This window comes from Scardinius erythrophthalmus (assembly GCF_964197995.2).
Source record: "Scardinius erythrophthalmus genome assembly, chromosome: 24".
Taxonomy (NCBI): Eukaryota; Metazoa; Chordata; class Actinopteri; order Cypriniformes; family Leuciscidae; genus Scardinius; species Scardinius erythrophthalmus.
Genome location: NC_138244.1, coordinates 15,510,790 through 15,531,448, shown reverse-complemented (window position 1 = coordinate 15,531,448; position 20,659 = coordinate 15,510,790). Strand labels below are relative to the sequence as shown.

The window sequence follows — 20,659 nt, the reverse complement described above, 5'->3', positions numbered from 1 at the left end:
TTTATTTTGTTTAGTTATGATTATGAAATTTTAATGAAAATTATGTCTGGGCATGTATAACATTTGTTCCTGACAGTTTGATTCATTGTGGTGGAGTCAGTTTAGCAATTGTATGGCAATAATAGCCAGAATGATTTCTGATTGGACCATTGTTGTTATATATGAATGATAATGCTTTATCTCAGCAGACGTTTAGCTTCTGTTTGACTGGCTGAGTCTCTGCAGTCCTGTTATTAGCTGATAGTGTCTGGCTAACAGTTTTCTTATATTGGATGAGTTTTAGCTGGCTTTAGAATCCAAACCTTGGTGGGACGATTGAGTGACTTTGCTGTTCTATAAACCTTTAGGCGTCATATTGAATGTAACACGGATGAAAATAAGTCCCAGATCAGAGGCTGCACCCTTCTAGGGCTGCATTCAAAGGCCGAATGCATCATTTCGAATGTGGCCTATATGCATTCGAATAGAACGAGTGGATCCTACGCAGCCTAGGCAATCCCAAGATTCATTGCATGCTGGTGAAGGCGTTTTTGTATAGTTTATTCTCTTTATTATGTACAGAAATGGGCCAAGGTGAACTTTAAACAGGTTGTGATTGTGAACCCTGTATTGTTTTCAGATAGTTGAATATAAATTGGTTTGACCTTCGCGGACTTTGAATACGTGGCCTTTGAACTCTGCGTCATTGGAAGAATGCAGCCTCTGAATTTGGACCAAGCTTTACAGTCTTTACAAGGGCACACATTGTATAAAAGTCCTAGATCACTTAATTTTCACAACTCACTTTTAAAACTGGCGTTTTTGTCATCTGAACAATCGGGCTTGTTGTTAAACAACAGTAGGATCCATTGAACACACTGCATCTCTTTCCCTCTCAGCCTCGTTTTCATTCCTGTCAAGGTCCCGATTAAGCTCTATGGTAATTTAAAGATAACTTTTTGTCATCTGTTTATCTGCTAATTTGGCAAAGAACTGTTGTGACAGGCATCGCATTGGGTTTATGATGGATTTAATTGATAAAATGTTACTTTAAATATGGATCATTTAATTCTGCTCATTAAAGAGGTACTAACCCACAGATGGAATTGTCAGGTAAGATGACAGATAACAAGAATACAGAATAATGAATACAGCCAACAACATTCTGAGCTGAAATGATGTATAAAGGTTGACATAAAGCTGATGATTCTCTCAGCAGCATCTCATATTAATTTCATGTCTCTTTGGTTGCAAGCTGACTGTTATTATTGATTAGGATCATTAGGCTGATCTGATGACCCATCCGTTACATCTGTGCTCGGGTTTTGAAGTAAAATCAAATCTTGATCACTCACTTGATCAATCTTAAATTGTCTTTTGAATTGCCCGAATTAATAAGAATGTTAAATTAAATAAGGCTACCCTAATCCTGAATGCACTGTCATTTTTCACAGAAACATGAAATGGCTTTTCTGAATGAGTCAGCTTCATATTTTAATGGCTGTTTCACCTGATCATTGGTCATTGCTTTGGCATGATGGGAAGGTCATTAAAGGCAACATGTAAAAGCAAACAGCAGGGATACACTGTTTCTCTCGTGGGGAAGTTCACAAGCCAAAAGCTTAATTTATTTATTTTTTCCCCTTCAGAGTGAGATTTTTTTGGAAATCAGAGACGATTTGGTTTAGAGCTCAAGGGACTGGATTATGATATCATTGCTAAGTATGTGTCTTGCAAATCCCCAGTTCCTGATTTCTTAAGAATGTTTGATTACCCTCAGAAGACTCAGCCTCAGTTAATGCATTAATTATGTGGCGAATTTACATAAACAGTCAATATGGAACTTGGAAACAACACTTGAGTTACTTTATTGCTTAATTTGTTTGACCTGACTGTTTGTCATTAATAGTTCTGCTTATTGTATAACTGCATTATTAATGCTGATCCTTTCAAAAAAGTACCAGAACATTTTTGGAGGACCTATATATTTGTGGCCAGTAAGATTTTTGAAAAATGTTTTTAAAAGAAGTTTTATATGCTCACCAAGCTGCATTTATTTGATAAAAAAGATATGAATTATATATATATATATATTTTAAGAAACATTTCTTTTCAAAAAAACATGATGAATTTCTTTGATGAATCAAAAGTTAAAAAGAACAGCATTTATTTAAAAATATTTTGTAATATAAACATATTTATGGTCACTTTTGATCAATTTAATGCTTCAATGAATAAAACTTTATTTTTTGTCAAAAAAACTTACTGACTTGCTGAATATAAAAGATACACTAACAATTCACAGTTTTCCTGCAATATAAAATAACAAATATTGTGAATTGTAGTTATTTTTTTGCACATTTTATTTGTCTATTAACTTTCTTTAAACTTCAGAAGATAATAACAAGTCTGATTCATTTCTGTGAATAAACTCAAACTGTCCATTTCAGTGAATCCTCTCACTTTTTGAATTTGAAAATAAGAATTCACTGAGATTTCTGTTGCAGTTTTTGTATATTAAAATATTTTAGTAAAAATATGCAGATAAATATTGTTGTTTATTACTTTGTACTTTTGAATAATTATGTATCATAATTGTCAAACATTCTTAAACATTTTTATTGTATTTTACATCTTGCATTAAAAATATGCAAATAGCATATATTATATTCCTTAAGTACAATGCACATTTCCAGTGCTTTTGCAGGGCTAATGCTTTTTGTACTGTCCTATTTAAATAAACCAATAATTAAAATAAAATACATTTAAAATCTACTTGGTTGAATACCATGCTATAGGATTATGATTGGCTTTTTCCAGCATTCTGACAGATGTGATAACGTACGTGTTGTTTTGTCCGCAGGCACGACGAGACAGCCCAAAGAGGGGGAGGTCCCAGGTGTGGACTACAATTTTGTGAGCGTTGAGCGGTTTATGGAATTAGAGAAAAGTGGGGCCTTGTTAGAAAGTGGAACGTATGAAGGTAAGTGAAATTCACCATTAAACCTCCCACATCTCCATAAATCATTACCTCTTGAAATAAAAAAAGCCATAACAGCCTGGAATATGAATTTTCTTCAATTTGCTTGATTTTACTGCAAAAAAGTCTTTGACATTGAGCAAAGGTAATCAGAACTAGTGCAGTTTGGTCTCTTGAGGACCGACTGAGGTGTGTGGACTACTTTTAGACGCAGGTTTCTTTTCCCTGTATGAGGAGAGGAGATCCTTCCCATGATTCTGTGAGGCACAGCATCATAACAGCTTCAGTCTGGCACTTTGAGAATATATACACTCTAAAACTGCAGAGAAATGCAAATTTGAGATTTTCGAGATTCATTTTATAGCTTTGACAAATAACATTTAATAGGGATCATTTTGATTATCGGCTTTATCGGATTTTCCCCTTATTTTTTACATTTTGATTATCTTTGAAATCATCTAAAACTCACTTAAACATACATTTATAATGTTGTGATGCCTAAATGAACTTGTAGCACTTTTTTAGAGTTCATCAGCAGTTCATCAGTTACTGGACAGAATTTGAATATGTTAGTTATTATTTAATATATTTAAATAGAAAGCAGTTATTAAAATTGTTATAATATTTCATAATATTACTGTTTTTAATGTATTTTGATCAAATAAATGCAGCTTGAGTATAAGAGACTTCTTTCAAAAACATTAGGGGGACAAATACAATATTTGACTTATGGAAAAATGGACCAACATTTTGCATATCCATATATTTGTCCAATCAAATGCTCTCTAGAATGAGAAAATACCATCTTCCTCTGACTAGCAATAGCTATTATCAAATCATGGTTCATGTCAACAGAATGAAATTGTGCAGGATATAGAAATTAAATAGAAGTCAGAGCAACTGTGGGCAAATTGATTTTATAGGATTCATACGGTCTTGTTTGAGGTGATTTCAGGTCATAAAACTGAGGTTAAACCACTGAGGTCACATGGATTATTTTAATGATGTCTTTACTACCTTTCTGGGACTTGAAAGTGGTAGTTGCTTAGACTGTCAATGTAGGCACAGAAAGCCCTCAGATTTAATTAAAAAGATCTTCATTTATGTTCCGAAGATCAACGAAAGTATTACGGGTTTGGAACGACATGAGGGTGATTAATTAATGACAGAATTTTCATTTTTGGCTGAACTAACCCTTTAAGTTAACTCACTCCCAGTCAATGATTCCGGGTCACAGGCTGTAATGTAAATGAATCTATTAACTTCACCTCTTCTGTTTCTGTCCCTTAAGTCTTGCAAATGAATTCATAAAGCCTGTGCCGTACCCGCACAGGAGCTCAGTTTTTAATCATTAAACAGATTTCCCTGGATACACATGATTTCTTTTCAATCTTGAATGAAATTATTGAGTCGCCAGTGCACAAGGGTGCCGTAATGGCAAACATCACAGAAAAAAATAACTCCAGCAAAGTTCATGAAAAAACATGATCGAAAAGTTACTTGAAAAGTCTGACTTCACCTTTTTGCATGCCAAGTAGCTGTGGAAGCATTTAAGTCCCAAAAATGTTTTTTTTTTTGTTGTTGTCGTTTTTAGATAACTTCTATGGCACGCCAAAGCCTCCAGCCGAACCCACGCAGATGCTGTTTAATGTGACGGACCAACTCTTGCCCGGTGCCCGACCCAGTGCAGAGGGAAAAAGGAAGAGAAACAAGTCCGTCAGCAACATGGAGAAGGACAGCATTGAGCCACCAGAAGAGGAGGAGGAAGAGAGCCCCGTCGTCAATGGCAACGGCATCGTCATCACACCAGGTTACAAACTACCACTGTTACCCAGATAGTTTCGAATGAGTCAATTATGAATGCGGGCTTCGTAGTTGTGCGACTCATTTCTAATGAAAGGCATTTTAGATGAGAGTCTGGAGCATTATTTAAACTCTTCTGTTGTTCGTAACTCAAAGATGAGGTTTCAAAATATACCGAGCAAACGAGGCTTTTAATTATTGGGCTGGTGCCATTTTTCTGTAGTTGTTGTTTTCATTAGAACATTTTAATATATGGAAAATGCCATATACATACATGTCATGTCATCAAACTGTAAGTTTATCTGCTTCAAGAACAGCGCCGTTATTACCTCACTAGATAGAAATGTCATGTCGCTTTTAAGTTGCTAAACTATTTTACTGATAAAATCATCAGAGCAGCGCTGACAACACGTTTATCTGAAAGTGTGTGTCCGTACTGTATGCGTGCGTTTGAGTGGGAGAGCGGGAGAAAGAGAGTATGTGCGTTCCTTACATTATAAAACGTAATTTTGTGGCAAAAAAATCTTTTCCGTTTTTATGCTGTTGTTTACTATATTTATTTGCTTGGTCAGTGTCGTTGTGGGTTTTGGTTCTTTTGTTGTTGTAGTCTGTAAGGACCTTTGAAATAACTGAAATCATTTGGCGAAGTGATATGAAACTGTAATGCGGTCAAGACCTGCCTGGAACTACTTTAGCCGTGCATTTCCCTGAAAATAATTACACACCTTGGAACATTAGTCAACCAATCAAATTCATTGAAGAACGCACTACAGTTAAAATTATAATCGTGCTTAATATGTTAGTCAGCACATCAATTATCATCGATTATTTGAACAACAATTTAACATGCGCTGTTTAAATTTTAATTTGACATTACTACAAAGTAATACAATTACAAATTAGTAAAGGGTTAGTTCACCCAAAAATGAAAATTCTGTCAGTAATTACTCACCCTCATGTTGTTCCAACCCCGTAAGACTTTCGTTCATCTTCGGAACACAAATTAAGATATTTTTGATGAAATCTGAGAGCTGGATCACTCCTCCACAGGCTTATGGACACCTTAACTTGCTGGCCCAGAAAATGTATTAAAGACATTGTTAATATAGTCCAAGTGACTCCAGTGGCTCAATCTTAAGTTTATAAAGCGACGAGAATACTTTTTGTGCGCAAAAACAAACAAAAATAACGACTTTATTCCACTTTTCATTTCCTTCTCTCTGGACCTGGAGTCTTTTTACGTAGTGTTTAAGCGTAGCGCGTCTGTGTTGCACGTCACCACGTAGGCTCACTATTGGCCGACGCTGGTCATGTGTGATACGTGGTGACGTGAAACACAGACGCGCTACGCTATTACACTACGTAAAAAAAAACTTGAGGTCCAGAGAGAAGGAAATGAAAAGTGGAATAAAGTCGTTATTTTTGTTTGTTTTTGCGCACAAAAAGTATTCTCGTCGCTTTATAAACTTAAGATTGAGCCACTGGAGTCACTTGGACTATATTAACAATGTCTTTAATACATTTTCTGGGCCAGCAAGTTAAGGTGTCCATAAGCCTGCAGGAGGAGTGATCCAGCTCTCAGATTTCATCAAAAATATCTTAATTTGTGTTCCGAAGATGAACGAAAGTCTTACAGGGTTGGAACAACATGTGGGTGAGGAATTACTGACAGAATTTTCATTTTTGGGTGAACTAACCCTTTAAGTGTGTTAAGAAACATAATCATGAAAGTGCAAATGGCCTTTTATTTTTGTTAATATGTTATCTGCAAGTTTTTTTATATATATATACTTTTAAGGTTTGAAGTACACAACAAGTGCACATTCAATACAATCAAGCACACTTCTTTTTCACAAAGGTTTGATTAATCTATATGAGGTGCCGGATTTGGATAAAGAAAATTGCCGCATTGAGACTCATTCGTATAGTTCACTATTAAAACATCTGTCTTCATTTTATAAATTTAATAAATGTGTTCGTGCTGTCAAAAAAATTGAATATATGTTATTACGAGTTGACTTTGACAGTTCTAATCATTACTATGTAACAGTATCTCTTTGTACCATCCTTTTCTAAAAATCTACAGTCAAATAAGTCTCAGTCAGAAGGTCAGGCTGACACTGATTCCTCTTGTTTACCTCAAAGAATCGAGCGAACACGAGGACAAGAGCACCGACGCTTCTGGAGACGTGCCCGTCCAGCCATGCCCACCTGAGACCCCCACCCTCACCGCCACAGATGCCCAGGAGGAAGAAGTAGACGCTCCCAAGTCTCCACAAGACTCCCAGGAGAATGACGACCTGGGCCCTTTGCCAGACAACTGGGAGATGGCCTACACTGAAAAAGGAGAAGTTTACTTCATAGAGTGAGTGAAGTGCACTTCAAAGCACACTTCATAATGAAAGAGGCGTGAGCATATGGAGCGCTACCTGTTGCACAGGCCTCTTTTACAGATTGTTACGGATGTCTGAATTATTTATGTGTGCCGTATTGAGCTCACTCAGTGTAATGCAGTTCAGTTGACTGCATTTTGGAAATGATTTGTAGGACTTTATACACTTAAATCAGCGGCGCCTACACTTTGCTTACCATGAGCGCTCCGACAGACCTGACCCAGCAAGCAATAGCTGTCATTTCACCGTCTAGGTTAACTATAGACCCGATATAGTCCGGCTATGAATAACCCACTTCTAGCCAAAATAACCTTGAATTTGGTTACATGTCATTTTTGCCAAAATAACTTGCGAGATGTATGATATTCCAGTCAACAGTGATTACAAGGTGTTAGGTTTCATTTCTTGGGCTGTGTTTGGATGGCTATTTAGACGTCTTTGAACGCAATATTGCGTACTGGGGAGAAACACTTTCCCTGTGGATGTTTCAGCGGTTATTATGTGTCCTATATTTCTGTTGACTGAACCAGTGAATCCAATCATTCGTGAATTAATAATGAGATAATAATAAGATAGACTACTTAAGAACACTGAGAAAAAACAGCGCTGGAAGAAGTGGATATTTTCATTCAAACAATTCGAAAAAAAAGGCTACTTTTGAGAGGTAACTTAAGCCACTGCTGTGTCATGTCAATAAGCAGCCATTCACATCTAAAGTCACATCAAAACATGTTTCCAATATTGTCATTTTCTGCTCGTTCGGCACTTTGCAACAACACAACCTTGTTTCTGCAGCGACTTTCAGTATGTTTCCTATAACAGCTTCTGACGTTTACGTTTTACTTGGTATGAGAAAGTCACATAAACCATGCGAAATCTGATCAGAGCAGTCTTAAGACTTACTGATATAAAATTATAATTAAACTTTATTTAGAGTATTTCTTTATTGCAAAATGAACATTTCTTAATATTAAGCCTAAAATGTGTTTTAATATCATTATTGATTAGGATTGTATGATCTCTGTATAATATCAGTCTTTAAATGCAAGATTTTAAAGTGTAGCCTACCTTAAGTATACTTGCAATAGTTCCACTGGCACAATCAAGTATACTTAAGTATATATTTAGTTGGACTGCAGCAACATTTCTGCATGATTAAAGTGCAGTAAGTTCAAGATTAGTGGTTCCAATTAAGTAGACTTTAAGTATACCAGTTTAGTATACCTAAAGTACAATTGCAGGGTATTTATATTTAGTATATAATTGTGTAAATGTATTTGTAGTATACTTAAATAAATGTATTTCAAATACATTTTAGTGTATATATTTATCACTAGGGTGAATATAGACATAGAAAAGCTAGTTACATGAATGCTAAGCATACTAGAAAATGAACACTTCTCTCAGAGTTGAATTTTTAAATATTAATTATATATGAGCATATATTTAATATTTAGGGAATTTAGGGTTGTTTTTGCAACAAAAAAGAAAAGAAAAAAGCTTATCCTCAGATGAAATCCAGCAGCCTTTAGTTATATATTTTATGTTATGTTAACTATATCTTTTGAAGGAATTTAATTGAAGTACTTGCCTCTGAAATGAATAGATTTTTAATATATAATAAGTTCATTTTTATATGAATTATATAATTATATAAATATTAATTATGAATTCATATTTTTATATTTTTTATTATTATTTGAACTAAACAATCATAGACAATTCTTTTTAAAATGACGAATGCTACATGGAAGGTTTTTCATTTATATAAACCAAAATATTACAATTCAATTTGTCATAAAAAGCAGTTTTTTTTTCAAAGAACAAGTCTTTGTAGATATAAAATGCTGCACATAGACTTCCATGACATTTTTAGTGATGATGCCAACCAATCATTGAATCTTAAGTTACCATCTTCAGTTACAACTTCAGTTACCGTCATGAATCATCATGATGATGAATGGATCACCATAAAACTGAATCTGCCAGAGTAACAGAGGGAAGAACGGTCTTAAGAGTGAGAGAAAGATGTTCCCCTCCCTCCATCTGTCCTTAATGAGAAACGAGGGACTTATTAAAACTATTGATTGTCATTGTTTTAACTGGAAAACCCCCAACCACTGCGACTGAGGCCTTCTGGGCGTCTAGTCTTGAGTGTTTTACATTTCAAAGTGAGGCTTGTACCAACATTTGGCTGACATAACACATAAAAATGCTTCCGATTCGGATAATGGTAACTAAACTCTATCATATGTACTATTAATTGTTACAAAATTACTTTCTTTTCAGTCACAATACCAAAACGACGTCATGGCTCGACCCTCGGCTAGCGAAGAAAGCCAAGCCTCCGGAGGAATGTGAGGAAGATGGTGAGTGCACTGGTGTTTTAACGTGTGTGTGAGTATGATTCTCCTTTTTACGCTTGGAGAAATTTGATGTCGTGACCTCTACTTGTACCCCCCCTCCCCCGGAGACATGCGCGTGTGAGAGTGTAACACGAATTTCCATTTTGTGCGTTTGTTCACGATGTCAGGACATGCTCTGGTTTCATGAAACATCCAGAAAGACAAACTCTGCTAGCTCATGATGTTTACTCACTGTGTTTATGAATGGATGGATGGATTGGATAAAAAGAAAGTTCATTCACCATTGATGCATCAGTTTATCTCTTTAATCTTTCTTTTTTTTTGTTCGTTAAACCAACCATTTTGTTCATTCTGTCCATTCATTTGTTTATCCATTAGTCCATTAAGCATCTATTCTCCATTCATTTATTCATGCATTCAATTGCTTGCTGAATCAGTTGTTCATTTATCCATCCATCCATCCATCCATCCATTAATTCAACCAACCAACCAACCAACCTTTTGTTAGTTTATTCATCCATTAAGCCAATTATCCTCTATTAATTTATTAATTTGCTTGTTGATTAATTTGTGCGTTTGTTCATCCATCCATCCATCCATCCATCCATCCATCCATCCATCTATTCATCCATCCATCCATCCATCCATCTATTCATCCATCCATCCAAATACCCATCCATCTATCCAACCGTTTGTTAGTTCATCCATTAAGCCTTTTATCCTCTATTCGTTTATTAATTTGCTTGTTGATTAATTTGTGTGTTTGTTTATCCATCCATCCATCCATCCAACCATCCATCTATCCATCCAACCATACATCCTTTCAACCAACCAACCAACCTTTTGTCAGTTTATTCATCCATTAAGCCAATTATCCTCTATTCATTTATTGATTTGCTTGTTGATTAATTTGTGTGTTTGTTCATTCATCCATCCATCCATCCATCCATCCATCCTTTCTCCATTTGTTTGTTCATTCATTCATCCACTAAGCCATCTATCCTCTATTCATTCCTTTGTTTGATCAAATGATTTGATTCATTTGTTTATTTGTTATTCGTCCATTCTTTAACTATCTCTCCTCTATTCATTTGTTTGCTTGTTCATTCATTCGTTTGTTCGATCAAAAGTTCCATACAGTATCTATAAAGCCATTCATCATTCATTTTTTGTTTATAAATTCTATAGTTGTTTTTGTTTGTTAATCCATCCATCCATCCATCCATCCATCCTCAATTCATTCATTTCAACAATTCATGCTCATTTAATAATTTGTTTGGTTATTCATTTGTTTGATTTGTTTTTTTCAGTCATCCATCCATCCTCTTTGTTTTTGTTCGTTCATTCACCCATCCTTTAATTATCTATCCCCCATTGATTTGTTCATTAAGATTTGTTCGTCTTATCATTTGTTTGATAAGAAAGGGATTGATCCTTTTTTCATTAATGTATAAAGCCATTCATCCTTCTTTCCATTCGTTTTATTAGTTTATTTGTTCATACATTCATTCATAAAGCCATTCATCCATGCCTTCATTCGTTCCTTCGTTTGTTTGTTGTTCATTCATTCATTCGATCATTCATTTATTTGTTTGTTCGTTCATTTTTTCATTAATTCATTTGTTTGTTCATTCATTTGTTCATTCGTTCGTTCATTCATTTGTTTGTTCATTCATTCATCTGTTCATTATGAATGGTGATTTTATGTACCCAAATCTACCATCTTTGAAACCTTCTGTTGAAATAAAATGCAATTTAATGGGGCCAGAGAAATCAATATCTCTTTCCACAGGCCTTTTAATGCCTTTCTGTGACATGACTACTAATATACCTCTCCGTACAACATAGATCTATTTTTTTGGGCAGGTCTGTGCAACAACGTAAGCTCATACACATAATCATGATTGATTTTCATTGTGTTCAATACTATCTGCTGCGTAAAAATCACTTAGTGTATTGCAAATTTGATCCACATCTCACTTCAAAGTTCAGACATGTACATTATTCAGAATTGAACTCTTAATATTAAAGTCTGTTAGATTATGATCGTCATGGGGCCGCACAGATTCATTATAAATTTCCATCAAAGGCTAGATAAAAGATGAGCTGTTTGTGTCAAACTAATTTTGCCTTCAAAATCAATGTTAGTTACAAACTCTTAAACATCTTTGTGTAATTTCAGAGGCGTGTCTGCTTAATTTAGCAACAATGGAATCATTTTTCCATTGTTCTAACGCTCCAAAATGTGCCCTGCTGCTGTCTGCTTGCTAGTTAATGAGCCCTGCTGGTTGGTTTTGATAGCACAAATTTCACAGGACATTTAAAGACGCATCCGCTCATATTTACACTTGTGCATTCAATGCACTCAAATATACATAAGCCACTCAGTGAATGAAAGAGCCTGAAAAAGAGACTTCTCCCATAGTTGCCATGGAAACTGCCAATGGAGGACCATTGATTTAAGGAGGCTTGAGAAAATATATTTAAGGTGGTCTGGGTTAGATCATTGTCTTATAACCATGGAGGGCCCATAATGGTCCTGCATAGAAAATATACGGTTTTCTCTAAAAAATATGTTGGATTTTGTCTAAAAGTGGTACATTAATGATCTATTAAGCATTACAGAAGGTATTATTTGATACGTCAATAAATTAACATGAATTATTTGTCAAATTAATACATTTAACATATGTATTAACGTTAAATTCATTACCTACTTAAACATTTTGAATATTATTTGTTGTTTGGAATTCATTATTTATTAAAAACAGAAGCCTAAGCGCACGGCATCATATCCCGTTGTCCATATTCATTGTACTTTATTTCAATGTTTACATTTTTAATCTGCAGTAATGTTTCAAAAACACTGAAAATATGTTGTTTTGCACCTCCGTGTAAGTTACATATAGGTGTTATAAAGAGAAGTGATAAACATGACCTATTATAAATTAGATTAAATATTTAACATGGTGAATAAAACTCTGCTTGGATACATTTTGATTCGTTTGGCTCCAAACCAAGCTATAATCTTTAAAAGAAAGCTCCAGTAAATCCAGCCAAGGTTATGTCACACTTCTCACTTTTTTCTATTAAGAAAGTGTCGCCATCTGGTGTGTTACTCGTCTTTCTCTCTCAGTTAAAGCTGCGTATGTGACACATATAAGAGTCTCGTCCGCTGTTCTTAATGTAAACCCTGAATATGAGACTGGTTTGCGAGACAGAGGGTCAAGCTAGCGTTAGCGGATGCGGTGTAGCCGGGTGATGTGTGTGTGTGTGTGTGTGTGTGTGTGTGTAGGATGGATTTGATTGCTCTAACCCTCCTAGGGAGGTGCGAGAACCTCGTCGGTCGTCACACCTGCTCCTCTCCCACCTCCTCCAACCCAGCGTTCTGTTCAGCTCAGCATCCATTCACTCAACTAATGACTATCTGAAAACAGCATGGCTTTATTAGGATTTTTTACATTTTTTTTTGTTTATCAATTAAATCTTACCGCTGTGATGCCAAGGTGTACTTAGTGGTTGCCAGGGCATTGTTCGATGGTTTTTAGGCTGTTCTGAAAGGTTTCTTGTAGTTACTTCCTCAAGCATTGTTTGCTGGTTGCTAGGGTGTAGGGAGTAGATGCTATGTGTTCAGAGTGGTTGCTAGGTAGTTGCTAAGTAGTTTCAAGGGTATTCTAAGTATTTTCAGGTCTCTATGAATGTTGCTAGAAGGTTACTAGGTGTTTAGAGTGGTTTCTAGGTAGTTTGTCGAACATTGTTTGGTGGTTGCTAGGGTGTTCTGGGTCGTTGCTAGGTGGATGCTTACTGGTGTTTATAATAGGCCTATTGTTTTTATATATATCTTTTTTTTATCATCTGCCAGATCATAGATCAAATGTTTAGGAAAGTCATTACACACATCCTATCAACAAACTATACGTTTTGAGATATAATTCTTGTCCGAAGAACACATAATGTGGAAAACTGGGGGGCATGTCTGTAGAAATGGCATGTGTGAGGTTAATTACTGGAGAAGGGTGATGTCTGAAGAGATATGAGTTATGTTAGCCTGGTTTATTTGCATGTTTGCTGCACACTCTTTATTCACACATGCATAACTTCATCTGCATTTACGTATGCGTGCGTGTTTCCGAAGAACGCCGGCAAAAACTGCAGCATGTCCCACCGGCGATGTTTTTGATAATTACTGTGTGAGTTTGTGCATGTACTCCATTTTTTCTTGATGTTTCAATAATGTCAAATTTGGCTGAAAAACAAAAACAGACAGGGAAAAGCATCCTGAACGCTGCATATGATGACAGCCCTTTGTTGTCATGGTGATCTCGCCAGCTCTTTAATTTGTTTTGTGTCTCTCGGGCGGATTGAATTGCATGAAAGTATGTTGGCTCTAACCTTCGGGCTGCCAGACCTCCCCTCACTTACCGCTGTGTGTCCTAATTAAGCTTTGTTTTACACACTGACTGCCAGCGTGAACGGCCGGCTGGATTGTTGAGGATACGCAATCGAATTTCTGGCGTGCGCAGGGAATGTGTGTTTTTAAAAGACGTCTAGACTGATTTGTGTCGTGTATTATCATACGCTGCAGGCATCCCTGGGGTTATTGATTTACTGGACTGAGATTCACTGTAATGAAAACTGTGAGAAATGTTTTCATGACACGCATGCTTCGTGCCATGCATTAAATAGCTCATTTTAAGCTTTTTGCATCTGAAGGTTTTATACACTCAGGCTCACCTTTCAATGTTGTTGTAATTATTTATGAATATGAAAGTGAATGGTAATGCTGAACTTGAAGCCTGATTAAATAATGCAGCATCGAGTCAAGGCAAGGAAAACTCATTTATATAACTCATTTCATAAAGAATGCTAATTCCAACGTGCTTGGAATAATAAAAAAATGTTCACAAGTTAAATTAAAAATTGACTAAAAGATTATCAGAATAAAAAATATAAATATTCAATCAAATTACATATATTTTTCATTTTATGTATTTTTGTCATTGTTTTTAGATTTTGTTTTTATTTCTGTTTAGTTATTTCAGTGTTAATGTTAGTAATCATAGAACTTAAACTTAAAATGTTAAGAATTTTATTTAATGTAATATTTGTTTTACTTTATTTCAGCTTTATTTCAGCTACAAAAAAGTGAATTTTGCTAGTTTTAGAACAATATATGTACCGGTACATATATTAATACCGACAAATCGATTCATCTAGATATAATCGCATCTAACATAAATGTTTGTTAATACATAATAGTGTGTGTGTGTGTGTATATATTTATATACATATACACACACACAGATACTGTACACAGACACACATATATATATATATATTTGATGTGATTAATCAATTTATATAAAAAATCCTCAAAAAACTTAAACAGAACTATGCAAGGAAACAGACAAAACAACCCAGACTACATTAAATACGGGTTAACATGCAACGGGGATAAACAACGTTTGCAACGAGGTGCCGACCATCTTATTTTTTTCTTTCTACAGAACTTCCATATGGCTGGGAGAAAATAGACGACCCTATTTATGGCAGTTACTATGTTGAGTAAGTTGATCAAATTTCTTTTATCAAGCACCAAGTATTTGCAGAATCCGACCCCGAATCATCCGCGTCATTCTCTTCAATAAGTTCGTCGGGGGAGGGAGGGTCCCAGCGTGATTTAAATATCTGCTCGTTCTGCCCCGCAGCCACATTAACAGAAGGACACAGTTTGAGAACCCAGTCCTAGAGGCCAAACGAAGGATCCAACAGCAACATCAAATGCAAAGTCAAGGTCTATCGGCGCTGCCATTGCCCACGATATATAGAGGTACTTCTTTTCTCTGTGGCCCATATATGCCATCTTCACCCAATTGGTTTGTTGGTGTTCCTCGGTTTTTGGGTTGCTCAGGTGTGCCCTACTTTCATGTCACTTTAGCTTAGATGCCGAAGCACCAAAGACCATGCAGTAGAGGTGGTTGTGCAGTGTGCAGTGCGTTCCTCTGAGTGTCTATGTGTGTTTGTCTTCTCAGAAAAGCCTCCATTCACGAGGGACGCCACGCAACTCAAAGGGACGTTCCTCACCACGGTGCTGCAGAAGAGTAACATGGGATTCGGCTTCACCATCATTGGTGGGGACGAGCCGGATGAGTTCCTGCAGGTCAAGAGCGTTATACCTGAAGGACCTGCTGCCCAAGATGGCAAGATGGACACAGGTGAGAAGGACAAGGAAGTCAGGGCCTCTTAGTGTTAAACTTTCGTGTTAGACTTTGCTATATTCTAGCAGAAGGGTGAATTGGGTTTTGAATCTATGAAACTTTGATATTATTAATAATATTTCTATTATATAGGTATTGAATGTCTTTATAGTATATAAGTATTTGTTATTTTGTTAAATTGCAAATACTATTTGTAATTTATTAATTAAAGGCACACTGTGTAACAATTGTGTTTTTGTCAAACAGCGACCCCTAGAGTCGCTGTAGAATACTTGCACTGTCGTAAATACTGTCGTAATAACATTACATAGCGCCTATAACACACTTTCACACGTTTAATTTTTTTTTGCAATTTTGGGAGGAGTACAATTTACATATGTGGTTTCAACAACCAGATGCATTTACACTTGTCCAGTTTCGTCTGGAATGCGTCTCAGATCTCCTCCTGAAGTGGTTTGAGCGATCGGATTCAAATCCGTCTCGAATGCGTTTCGGAGGATAGCTATCCGATCTGAGAAAACGCATGAAGTGGCCAGGTGTAAACTCAACAGCCCCCATGACAAAAACATACGCACGAAGGCCAAAAACAAACGCTGGTTGGCCTCTCACGTCCAAATTTGAGGAAGTGGTGGGGGAAGTGACGTATGCCGTAAAGCAGTCGAATTTTGTAGTTCTTTTTGTGCTCGAGTTACTACCCGAACCCCGAAGTTACGCAGTGCCAGTAAAAGCGATACAGACCCCCTCAGGCTATGGCAGACGTGTCATTCAACCTATTGTTAGTCGATGTACCATCACAAGGGTCTTAGAAATATATTATGAAGGTTGAAAAGCTACACAGTGTTCCTTTAAGATAATAACTGTTAAAAATACTATATAATAATTAATTTACCTGTGAATATTCGCCCAATATCGGTAAATGTGACCATACCTTTAAGGCTCGCTCAATAAAAGGACAATAACTATAACAATAAAGATTGTTATTAAATAAAAGTTTTAATAATCACTCTAATTCTATGAGAATACAGCACAAATATGAAAAATATGTACAGTACTGGTCAAAAGTTTGGAAAAGTCTCTTATGCTCACCAAGCCTGCATTTATTTGATCAAAAATAGAGAAAAACAGTAATATTGTGAAATATTACCATTTAAAATATTGGTTCTCTATATAGAATGTAACTTATTTTCAGTTTCATTTCTCCAGTCTTCAGTGTCACATGATCTTTCAGAAATCATTCTAATGCTGATTTATTATCAATGTTATCAATGTCGTGCTGACTGATATTTTAACAATATACATTTTTACTGTCACTTTTTATCAATTTAACACATCCTTGTTGAATAAAAGTATTTCTTTCAAAAAATGTATGTTGTTACAAAAGGTTTCAATTTTAAATAAATGCTTTTCCTTTTAACTTTTTATCTATCAAAGAATCCTGAAAAACTAATATCACAGTTTTCAAGTTTCAAAAAAATATCAAGTTTGATAATAAATCATTATATTAGAACGATTTCTGAAGGATCATGTGACACTGAAGACTGTGTGTATATATATACAGTCTATATATATATATATATATATATATATATATATATATATATAATTTTTTTTTTTTTTTTTTTTTTTTTTTTTTTTTTATTATCAACGTTTCTCTTGTTTTGTCCACCATCTTGGATGATGTTACTCCTCGGTAGCAGTGCATTCTGGGATTGACTTCTTTATGAAAGATGCAGGTTGCCTACACAAGGGAAAATGTTAATCTGCCTATTCAGATCAATTCAGTGACACCTTTCAGTTTTATTACCAATGATTGTCAGTCACCCAAACCATAGTTACTGTTGCTAAGACAAACAATGCCAGCAAGCTTAATTTCCCTGCTTCAGTGGACTGTTTAGAATTACAATATGCCCCCTTTTAATATGCTGACACTTATCGATATATAAGCAGCGACCTCACATCTCAGGAGAAAACCTTCAGTGCATGGACTAGGAAACATCATTATCTCTGTAGCCACCGCTTGACAACAGTCTCTAATAGCTTGCACAGAGCTAGCGCAAGGTCACGGTTGTCGCATTGTGTTTTTCTCTGATGAAAGAGCGTATTTGAGTGAGTCATCACAGGCGGACACCGTAGGCTTATTTGCTGCTTTTTCGTAAGTTCTCTTAGAGGAGCTCTTAACCTAGTAAGGAAATCCTGTGTCCTCGCTGCGATTCTACCTTTCTGGATGGCTTGTTCGTTTCCTTGATCATATTTTAACTTTAGAAGTGTATCACGACTGTGAGCTGTGAGGGTGACATCACTTCCCAAGGCCCTCACTGATAATGATGCTGGCAGTGGCTTTATTTGCGTATGCCTCCAGCTAACATTGCAATTTGGGCTTTGGTGGGATCTTGTGTGTTTCATCCGCTTTTAATGGGGGAACGGGGTCCTTTTATAGAAGTCCTACTCTATTCTGTACAAACATACACAGTTGGCTTGTGCAGTTTCAACAGGCCCCAGGTTGCCTTCATTACAGAGACGTCTCATTATTAGCCAGCCAGTATCTACAACTGTCTGCACTTATGCAACTGACTTTCTGTGTGTGTGCATGGAGATGACTTTAATCCAAAGTGATAGGATTTAGTAAACAAGTGGGTCAAACAGCGGCTATTTTATTAGACGGCGGCTATTTGCACGTGTAAATAGTAGTTAGATGATATTTATACTTATAAATAGTGGCAGATACTATTTGCACCTCAGTGTTGTCGTACATTAAACGGTATAATAATAATAACAGAGTGTAAATGATTATATTTATTACATTTTTAAAATGGATGCCGCCTTATTGGGACAATAAAGCCCTCCCTATAAATGTGAACAATATCATTGGAATTGCTTTCAGAAGGATTTTTTCCCTGCTGTGAAACAATAAAAACATTTGCAGCCAATCAGAATCTCTTCGACTTTAAAGAGATTGAGCATTAAAAGCAGCATACGACAAAACTTCAGCGAGCGTTTAGAATAAACAAAGTTAGCGTGTGTTGAGATGGGCGGCATGGGCGCTGATATAGTTATTGTTATAGTTGTCTGTATAGTTATTGTTCTTGATGTGATTGAGCCTTAAAAGGACAACTTTGCACGTCACTCGTGTGAAATACGCCGGAGACTTGACTTACAGTTGATTTCAATGGAATTTTATGTTAGCATGTTGCTAAGCTAACAGCGTGATATGTTAATAAGCACATATACATACAATACACAAATACTGAATAAGAATGTCATACTTTACAGTATTGAATGAAATATTTTTTTCACTGATTCACAGTGCATTCTAGGATTGCTTTTTTACAGTGTCGATTAATTTTAATTCTGCTTGTTGGGAACAGGGCGCACTTGCTCGACAACTGTATCCTGTAACTGTATCACTCTCTCTCGTTGGTTGTCATCTCATTGCTCATTTGCAGTCTTCTCTACTTCATTATAAAACATTGGTTGGTCATGCCACTAGAATTAAACTGGTTTCATTGAAAATTAATGACTTGCAGTTACCTTTTCATTGTAAACCTCAGTGTGAACACCCGTTCAGAAGGCAGCATAATTATGTTTTGTAAGAGCCTTATGATGAAGCTAATTTATGTACATACGCACTCTGAGCAAGTGGTAGATGTGACAGGGATGACATAATGCTCTTGGGAGTATGGCGCTTCATGTTTTGTTTAAATATGCTTGTTTAGAACTCTCAAATTTTCGGCATTTCTTCATCAGGTGATGTGATCGTCTACATCAATGACATCTGTGTCTTGGGCACCACCCATGCTGATGTGGTGAAGCTCTTCCAGTCAGTCCCCATTGGCCAGAGCGTTACCCTGGTGCTGTGTCGGGGATACCCCCTCCCTTACGACCCAGAGGACCCCTCCGCTAGCTCTTCCATGCCCCCTTTGGGCCTAGTGGATCACCCGTTGCTGCTCAATGGAAGGAACAGCTATGAAAATTACATGGAGTACATGTCTTTGACTGGCCGCTTAGTACCTGAGCACGGCGAGGGCCTTCCCCCGCATCCCCACCCTGGAGACACCCACCTGGACGGCTCGCAGCCCACATCCCTGACCACACCGGGACCCCCACCTGATGACAGTGTCTCCATGGCGTCATCCTCGGGAGCAACCAGTGGGGCTCACGTGGTCCCTGAGCTTCTGAGTCTCACTATAACCAAAGGCGCAGAGGGTTTCGGGTTCACCATAGCGGACAGTCCCACAGGGCAGAGAGTCAAACAGGTGCGCTGATATCCATTAACAAACATTTAATTGCAGTGGTCTCAAACTCTAATTAAATTATTTATATATATATACAGTAGTGACCAAAAGTAATGTCCGGCCTATAGGATAATTGGCATCTTCCACACTTTTGTTAAATATTATTCGAAATTTGTTAAAAACTTTGTAATCATATTACGTAGTTGTGCTTAGAGTTTTATTTGTAATAATGCAATGAAACATGCCAAATTTTGTTGACTTAATTTTTGGCCAGGCTGTCATACCAAGAAATTATGAACACATGCAAAATGCAAAAACAAGAGAAAACAAATGAAATATTAAAAACTGCTTATTGTATTTCTGTTAGTTTTTTGCATAGTAAAATAAAACCTGTATGTTTTTTGCCAAACAATTTTGTCCGATACAGTAAATACCTTAACCTTAAGTTTAGTCTTAATTTTTCCTTCATACTTAAAACATTTAAAAATATATTTTGGTCATTTTATCGAACTTGTAGGGTCATAAAAACGAATATTCCCTACGGACATCACTTTTGGCCACTACACCAATGGAAAAAAATATACACAACTAATTATTAAATATTAAATATAATATAATTACATTATTTATCTGAATATATGTTTGTTTATATATATATATATATATATATATATATATATATAACAAA

The 20,659-nt window shown here is 36.2% G+C and overlaps 1 protein-coding gene across 2 annotated transcripts in view; it reads left to right on the top strand.

Annotated features, from left to right (window-relative positions):
* The window catches only part of magi2b (membrane associated guanylate kinase, WW and PDZ domain containing 2b), an 89,306-nt gene that overhangs the window by 41,864 nt on the left and 26,783 nt on the right, over positions 1 to 20,659 (top strand). For both annotated transcript variants that reach the window (XM_081356129.1, XM_081356128.1), the window contains exons 3-10: positions 2,843 to 2,962; positions 4,554 to 4,769; positions 6,908 to 7,127; positions 9,445 to 9,524; positions 15,029 to 15,086; positions 15,230 to 15,351; positions 15,554 to 15,736; positions 19,484 to 19,992. In XM_081356129.1, the coding sequence (XP_081212255.1) occupies positions 2,843 to 2,962; positions 4,554 to 4,769; positions 6,908 to 7,127; positions 9,445 to 9,524; positions 15,029 to 15,086; positions 15,230 to 15,351; positions 15,554 to 15,736; positions 19,484 to 19,992 (1,508 nt within the window). The remainder of the gene's footprint in view (positions 1 to 2,842; positions 2,963 to 4,553; positions 4,770 to 6,907; positions 7,128 to 9,444; positions 9,525 to 15,028; positions 15,087 to 15,229; positions 15,352 to 15,553; positions 15,737 to 19,483; positions 19,993 to 20,659) is intronic.